The 8,559-nt window shown below is 47.1% G+C and overlaps 1 protein-coding gene across 1 annotated transcript; it reads left to right on the forward strand.

The window, feature by feature from the left end:
* Positions 1-841: 841 nt before the first annotated feature.
* Positions 842-3,022, forward strand: LOC144669614 (ATP-sensitive inward rectifier potassium channel 12-like). The gene has a single exon (XM_078532154.1). It carries the CDS (start codon positions 942-944, stop codon positions 2,235-2,237), a length of 1,296 nt encoding a protein of 431 aa, XP_078388280.1. The 5' UTR covers positions 842-941; the 3' UTR covers positions 2,238-3,022.
* The last annotated feature ends 5,537 nt before the right edge of the window (positions 3,023-8,559 follow it).

Below are 8,559 nucleotides of genomic sequence, written 5' to 3' on the forward strand. Positions count from 1 at the left end.
GGAGATGGAGAGTGTGGTGCTGCCCAGGGAGGAGTGAAGGAGGGAGTGTGAGTCATGGGGCTCAAGGAGGAGAGAGAGATATAGAGGAGAGGGAGTGTGTGGTGGTGTCAAGGGAGGATAGGGAGAGTGTGGTCGTGCCCAGGGAGGCAAGAGAGAGGAGAGGGAGAGTGTGGTGGTGCTCAGGGTGGAGAGAGAGAAAGGAGAGGGAGAGTGTGGTGATGCTCAGGGGGGAGAGAGAGAAAGGAGAGGGAGAGTGTGGTGATGCTCACGGAGGAGAGAGAGAAAGGAGAGGGAGAGTGTGGTGGTGCACAGGGTGGAGAGAGAGAAAGGAGAGGGAGAGTGTGGTGATGCTCAGGGAGGAGAGAGAGAAAGGAGAGGGAGAGTGTGGTGGTGCACAGGGTGGAGAGAGAGAAAGGAGAGGGAGAGTGTGGTGGTGCACAGGGTGGAGAGAGAGAAAGGAGAGGGAGAGTGTGGTGGTGCTCAGGGTGGAGAGAGAGAAAGGAGAGGGAGAGTGTGGTGGTGCCCAGAGAGGAGAGGGTAAGGACAGGGAGAGTCTGGTGCTATCCAGAGTAGAGTTGGGATATGATTTGCATGAGTGAAACTGGTTTTAACCCCTTGTGTCTGATGGAATGGGTCTGGGATTTCAGTGGGTGTGATAGAGATGGCATGTAGGTGGGTATGGTGTATGTGATGTTTAGTCGGACCAGGTGTGTTCATTGGGTATTGTGGGAAAGAGGGTGTGGTATATTCAGTGAGTATATGGGTGGTGAGTATTGTGATTAAGGTAAGATAAAATAAATAATTAAATAGTGATCTTTACTCTGTCCTTCCAGGTCCTTGTGGTTTCTATTAGCTGATGGATGCTCTGACTGTCTGAGGGATTTGGGAAGTGCTGGCACCTTCTTCCGAAAACTTCCGTCCACTTTTGTTCCCAAAGACTCATGATCATCACTGCGATGAGTACATTGCGGGCCAACCAGTACAACACGGTGACCTCAGACAAAGATGGCGACCAAGGCAGCGCATCATCAGCTGCCAACGAGCAAGACAACGGCAAGATCCAAACTCACCGCAAATGTCGCAACCGTTTTGTAAAGAAGAACGGACAATGTAACATCTACTTCAGCAACATGAGCGGCAAGTCTGAGAGGTACATGGCTGACATCTTCACCACCTGTGTGGATACCCGCTGGAGATACATGCTCATGATCTTCTCTACCGCTTTCCTGATTTCCTGGTTGGCCTTTGGTTTTGCGTTCTGGTTCATTGCCATGATGCACGGAGACCTGGACAAATCAAGACGCGATGAAAACTTCAAACCGTGCATCATGCAAGTGAATGGCTTTGTTGCAGCCTTCCTGTTTTCCATTGAGACCCAGACGACCATTGGCTATGGCTTCCGCTGTGTCACCGAAGAATGCCCAGCTGCCATTTTCATGGTTGTCTTCCAATCCATTATCGGATGCATCATTGACTCTTTTATGATTGGCACCATAATGGCAAAGATGGCACGTCCAAAGAAAAGGGCCCAAACACTTCTGTTCAGCCATAATGCTGTAATATCAATAAGAGATGGCAAATTGTGTCTCATGTGGCGTGTAGGTAACCTCAGAAAAAGTCATATTGTGGAAGCTCATGTCAGGGCCCAGCTTATTAAACCTCATGTCACAACAGAAGGGGAATACCTCCCTCTGGACCAGAAAGATCTTAACGTTGGTTACGATGTTGGATTCGACCGCATTTTTCTTGTGTCCCCTATAATTATAGTCCATGAGATTGATGAGGAGAGTCCTCTTTATGGTATAAGCAAGCAAGATCTGGAGACTGAAGATTTTGAGATCGTGGTCATCCTGGAGGGCATGGTTGAAGCCACGGCAATGACAACACAAGCGCGAAGCTCATACTTAGCCAATGAGATCCTCTGGAGCCACCGATTTGAGCCTGTGCTGTTTGAGGAGAAGAATCACTACAAGGTGGATTATTCACGGTTCCACAAAACTTACGAAGTGCCCACCACACCGCGATGCAGTGCCAAAGATCTGGTGAACAACTCGTTTTCCATGGTGCCAGTCAACAACTCCTTCTGTTACGAGAATGAGCTGGCACTGTTGAGTCGGGAGGAGGAGGAGGAAGAGGCAGACCGGGTACTGGACGTAGACAACCAATTGGAATTTGACCGGCTGCAATCTACCATCCCATTGGACAGTCTCTCTTACCAAAGAGAATCTGAAATTTAAACTCACGGATGCGATTGCCGATGGTTTTTTAAAAAATAACTTAGACGCTACGCAGGGTTTGAAATAAAATACAGGCCAATCATGGAGTGTTGTGACCTGCAGTCACTCCCGGTGCATTGAGGACTTACTTTAACCAGTCAATACTCCAAATGCAGTGGCAGGAACGATTTGAGGTCAGGGCTGATCTTTGCTTTCTCATCTGTTTGAATCCATCATTGAGAAAGGTTCACAGTGCGAGTCCAGCATTTTCACTGAGAAGTTTTGTACATTTGCTTCCATTGACTATTACAGATAAAGCTTCCAAAGTCAGGCTTCAGAGGACATTTCTGCAGTCAATAGATTATTCAGATAAGATGAAAAAACTTGCTTTCATCAAAAGATATTTATAGGATGTCTGAAGGGTTCTTTTCTGTTCCTGCTTTGTAAATAGTATAGTCAAATGATATGGTCTTGGCTGCTATTTAATCTAGGGAATTAACCATTCCGAGGCCAAAGTTGTTTATGGGCAGCAGGGGTACTCCGTGAAAGCGTTCCTGTAGAGGACCACTGGTTTGACCCATTGTTCTGATGTCTGGCGGGAATGCATGGCCCAGTGATGACCCCTACCAAACCCTCTGCCCAGAGGGTGTTCATCTCTCAAGCCTTTTCCCTCAGCTTTCAGAACGCAACTGTATAAAAATTAGGTTTAACATGTATTTTGTCTTTCAGCTTCAGGGGATCCTGAAACTCCTTTAACTGTTTGGCCCATTTGAATTGCACTTTATTAAATGTGACTGACTCTGAACTGACTGAAACTGGGTTCTCAAAAATCATCTCCTTGACTCTCAAACCCACCTCAGAAATGCATCTCATTGTACATTCCCAGCTAGGCTTTTCTCCCATTTCCAGCTGTTTACAGTAATTGAGTTCCCTTCACCTTGTTATATATTCTGCTCCATTTAGCGACCAATCACACACCTTTACCTCCCCTTATCTTTCTACGGTTCCTCAAAGGGGCAGGGCAGGGCCAGGCTGTGTCACACACTGCACTGGTCAACCACCATGCCGATTTTCCACATCAACTACCATAGATCTGTCCAACGGCTGGGAATGATCAGATGTGGCAGGAATGACTGAACACAGGAGGACTAACCAGGCACAGTGGGAATAACCCGACATAGCAAGAATAATGTGGGAATGGCTGGACATGGCAGGAATGACCAGACACAGTGGGAATGACCTTCACATTGTTTTCCTGGGGTTTCTGTGAATCTTCCCCTGGAGTGATGAATATCACACTCACTTTGTGTTTTTAAAATATTTTTCCTATTTAATTGACCTTGCAAAAAACTTCTCTTGGAAACTTTACAGTGGAGACTGTGTTGGGTCCTCTGATTTATTTAAAATGGACAGAATATGAAGTTCAAGAAAGAAATATCTTTTTGAAAACAAGCTTTCTGCCAAAGGGTTAGAGACTCTGTCTCTGTTGGTATAGTCTGGGGGGCCTTGGTCTGCTTCTGGCCTATTCTGGTTCTGGGTGTTTAAATTTCTCACAATTCCCTTTCTGTATTGCGCCCACCGACTGCTGTCAGGCTCTCTCTGTAAAAACACAGAAGGGGAGGGAACGACAAGCTCAATCGAGTCTCCCAAGACTGTGATGGTGACAAAACACTTCTTCCCTGCTCCCCGTCCCCACCCCCACCCCGTGCCACAGAGAAAAACCCTTAGTCACTAAGGGAAGAAAAACACTTTGGAAAATTCCTCCCAACCTCCTCGGGAAATCAAAGCCAGTCCAAGAGATTAAACCGACCAAGAGTCATCTCTAAAGGCAACACCTTCTATGTGATTCAGTCTCTCCCACAGTCAGGAACCTGTCCAGCTCCCTCCACACCAGCCCGAAGCACATTCCAGACGCTCACTGCTATCCGGGAAGTGAAGAACTGCCCAACATTCAGTCTATTCCCACTCTTACACAGTTTAAACCTGGTTTTCCCCAACCTGCTAAACTGAAATAATCTGTCAACAGTGAAAGGCTATCTGACCTTATGGTTTTATGGACCTCTATCAAGGCTATGCTGTTCTTAAGTAAACAGACTGAAGGCCCTGGAGTCCACTGAGGTTCTCTGAGCTTGGACTCATTCTTTCCGCTCTCTTCTGGATCTGTTCTAAGGCCGCGGTATCAACCCCCCAGGTGAGGGGATGAAAACTGTGCCGTGCTCTCGACTCGGTCTGACTTGTATTGTGTTAAACGGTGTCCTTTGATTTAGACTGAACGGCCCTATTAACACAAGCCAATACAAGTTTAATGGGGTGCAGGTACACACCGACCTGGTGGTTGATGTACAAAAGCCTTTGAAGCAGGCAGGCAAAGCTGAATAGGCTGTTAAAAAAAAACATGGGTCCTTGGTTTTATAATAGAGACCTAGAGTACAAAAGCAAGGAAGTTATGCTAAACTTTTCTAAATTACTGGTTAGGACACAGCTGGAACTTTGGGCTGAATTTTCAGGGGCTGAGCTCCCATCATCCGAAGAGTAGGCGAGGAACACATGCCCACTGGCTCCAGCAGCCCCCCGTGCCATATTACACTCTGACAGGTGTAGACTGGCATAAGGTGGGAGTCCCGCCTTGGAAAGCTGCTGGCCAATCAGATTGGCCGGCAGCTCTCCAGTCCCTCCCGGGATCCGGAGGACCAGTAAGTGGCAGGTGTCCCAGGGGCGGGGAAGGTAGGGAAGGCCTGGAAGAGGGTGGTGGGGGGGGTGACGATGAGGTTGATTGGGGTCTCAGGGGGTAGGCCAGTGGGGGGAGGGTAGGGAGGTCCAGAAGTCAGGGGGCCTTAAGGGGAGGGTGCGCCCCAATCAGAAGGGGGCTTCTGATAGAGGTGCCACCCCCACTCCCCCACCATTACTTTATTTTTGCATTCCCCTCCCCCCCCCCAACCAACCCGAGCCCACCAGCCTAAAATTTGAGGCTGGGCGGGCAAAGGCCCTTAAGCGGCCATTTAAGGGCCTTGATTGGGGCAAGGGCAGGCTTCCCTTCCTTGGCCCTGCCCACCCCACCATAAAATCGCCACCAGGTTGGGGCGGGCGGGATCCCGGAGATGATCCCATCCATGCAATTTCACGCTTCCACCTCCCACCCTCCCCAACCCCAGCCTCAGAACCCACCCCCCCACCCGGGGTAGGAGAGTAAAATTCAGGCTCTAATTGGAAGGATGACAAGCTCTTGGAGAGGGTGCAGAGGAGATTCACTAGAATGATACCAAGGATAAGAAATATTGGTCATGTGAGGGACTGGAGAAGCTGCGATTGTTCTCCTTAGAGCAGAGAAGATTAAGGGGAGATTTGATGGAGGTGTTCAAAATCATGATAGTGTAAATGTCTAGAAGCTATTTCCATTGGCAGAAGGGTTAGTAACCAGAGGACGGATTTAAGGTGTTTGGAAAAAAGACAGATGGAGAGACGAGGAAGACTTTTTAATCGGATGAGTTGTGATGATTTGGAATGCACTGTCTGAAAGGGTGGTAGAAGCAGATTCAAAAGAGAATTGGATGGGTATTTGAAGGGGAGAAAATTACAGGGCAATAGGGAAAGGACAGGGCAATTGGATAGCTTTATCAAAGAGCTGGCACAGGCACAATGGGCTGAATGGCCTCTTTCTGTGCTGTAGGTTTCTACGAATACCCTGTTGGCTTTAGCTAGCTTTTCGAAAGTGGTCATGGTTCTTCCAGGGATCCTTTTTCTCCCAACAACTTTCAGTATTGCTCCAAGAATGAGAGGTGCATTCTGGGTCGGCTGAACCAACATGCATGACTCGAAATGAATTCAATTTAAAAAGCCATTTGTCATTGTATGACCCCACTCTCCTAGCACGTGTAAATCTTTTTGCATTTGAGTGCACCCCTCTGCTGTCTTAAAGCTTTGCACAGATTTCAGGGTCAGCGGCAAATCACTGATCGTGAATGTTAAGTGGGATGAAGATACTTACTGTGTTCATATACCGTCAAAATATGCACTTTCAATAATGGGTAGAGTTTATCAAATAAAACTTTATTCTAACAGAAAGAGTCAGGCTCACTGTTTATCTCTCACGCTTTGCACTGATTTCGTTTGCTGTTTTTGGATTATCACTAACGCTCAAAGATTGATCTATTCCTGTTCGTCCTCTTTGCTTGTGTCAGTTGCCTCCAGCTGCTCCTGACTCTGTCGTGACCTCTAATCTCTGGTTTATCCCTGGTCCCTCAATCAATGAGAATTACACAGAAAAATCATCAAGGAAAAGAGCTTGTGTTGTAGTTTTAGTAAAACCGCCTTCAGATCACTTATGAATTCTTGGCCGTCTATCTGAGGCAGCCATGGAGCTCCAACCTTAAATCTGACAAATTGGGGTCAGGGGTGGGATTCACAGTGGTCGAGGCATCATCGAAATTTGAGAAGGGGCAGTCTTAGGTTGCAGTTAAACACGTGGAGTACACTCTGAAGTAAAACCAGGAGTCACATGCTAGGGAACGACTAATGGAGAGTCTGAATGAGGCAAACAAGCACATCTGGAGCGGGAGATATCCTGGGAGCTGGAGAGGCATGCAATGGAGATTATGGGCGCATTCCTGACGGGTTTTCTGAAGAGGTTCAGAAAGGCAAGATTAAGTTCAAGGTTCAGAATAAGTTGGCCCACGGTGCACATGTGTGTGCCTTACAGCTAAATAAAAAGTACAAGGGGGTTAAGGAAACGGGTAGGTAAGCTACAAAACAAACGCGATGGCTGGCAAGAGAGCATTACTGTTCTGCACAGTTACACTGGGAACAGGAAGCACATGATACAGCAAGTTATACGGGGCAAAAAAAAAAAAAGTCTGAACACTGGAACAAATTATTGATTTACAGACAGAAAGTACCAGGTCACGTGAGGAGTTCGAAGATGCAAATCTTGGAGATGTCTGTGTTCTCGCCTGTGAAGCTTTTAAGAGAACTGAATTTAACGGTCTGGCCACTACCCAAGACGTCGGGATGATGCAGGGGGAGATAAGCAAAGGTCTTCAGGAAGACCACCACCCCCGCCCCACACCCCTCCCCGCAGCCCCCCCCCCCCCTTTGGGCTTTTGAGAAGATTATCCGAAAGTCAGGAAAGCTTAACGGATGGAACACGTGTCACAAAACGCACAACTAGGAAGAAAATAAATTCAACGCTAACAGCAAAGTTTCTATTTCCTTTGAGAATTATCTTAACCCAATTTTGCGTCCACACTGTCACCTGCCACTTCGAATGCACGGTTTCAATTTTGCTAACAAGCCAATATGTGGCACTTGCATTACATTTCTGTCTGTCAGTCTTCGTCTACAATTTACCTGGCACAGATTCATCAATTCATTGAAATGATCCCTTCTATGGTTAAAAGCAAAATACTGCATCCAGCATTATTTGTCTCCACAGATGCTGCCAGACCTGCTGAGTTGTTTCAGCATTTTTGTTTTTTTTCTCTCCTCCTATGGTTAAGTTTCTTTGTTCCAATTTGCTCTTTGTGCTCCTCCACAACTTCATTCCCAAGCATCAGATTTAGCAATGCCTTCTTCCTCAATGGACAGGATACACGCTAATTAAGAAAATTCTCTTGAACACATTTCAGAAACTCCCCCCCACCCTTCTCCACACATAACACAATCACTATCCCATTCAATTTTGGGGTAAAGTCTCCCATTATCACTACTCTTACTACCTCTCAGTAATCTTGCTGCAAATCTGTTCCTCTACCTCTTTCCCATTATTGGGTAGCATATAAAATAGACAAAGTAGTACAATAACTTCTCTATTGTTTCTTAACTTCAACCAAATAGATTCCGTCTTTGGCTCCTCCAGGTCCTTCTCTTTCTAACACCGTCATATTTTCAACACACACGATCGCATAGTCTTCTCAGGTGCTGCATGTGATATCGTGCCTCTCCTTGTTCTGCTAACGCTGCATAGCTGGCTCAGGAGACGTGGTGACACTCAACAGTCAAAGCCAACTCCTTGCACTATGGGGCTACCACTAGTATGGATGGATGGATGGATTCCTGCCCTAACACCGATCCATCTTTCTCTTCACCTCCTGTTCCCCATCATTAGCGCTGGCTGAGCGCTGACTTTCCCATATTTCATGCGTTTCTAGTTGCTCCTTGAAACTGTTGCAGTAGCATCAGGACTTCCGCTCCCTCCCTCTGGCTGGTAAGTAATGACGGGCAGAACTTTAGCACGAATATGCCTCAGACTGGATCAGTCCACCCGACTTCCCTGATCCAACATGCAACCATGGGCTGCAGGCCATCACCTACAAGGAACAGGGTGCAGTAAAACGCAGTGACACCGGAC

This window comes from Cetorhinus maximus, chromosome 29 (assembly GCF_964194155.1).
Source record: "Cetorhinus maximus chromosome 29, sCetMax3.hap1.1, whole genome shotgun sequence".
Classification (NCBI taxonomy): domain Eukaryota; kingdom Metazoa; phylum Chordata; class Chondrichthyes; order Lamniformes; family Cetorhinidae; genus Cetorhinus; species Cetorhinus maximus.

Excerpts from the sequence above, each read along its gene's own strand:
- LOC144669614 (XM_078532154.1), top strand. The coding sequence starts at position 942 with ATGATCATCACTGCGATGAGTACATTGCGGGCCAACCAGTACAACACG.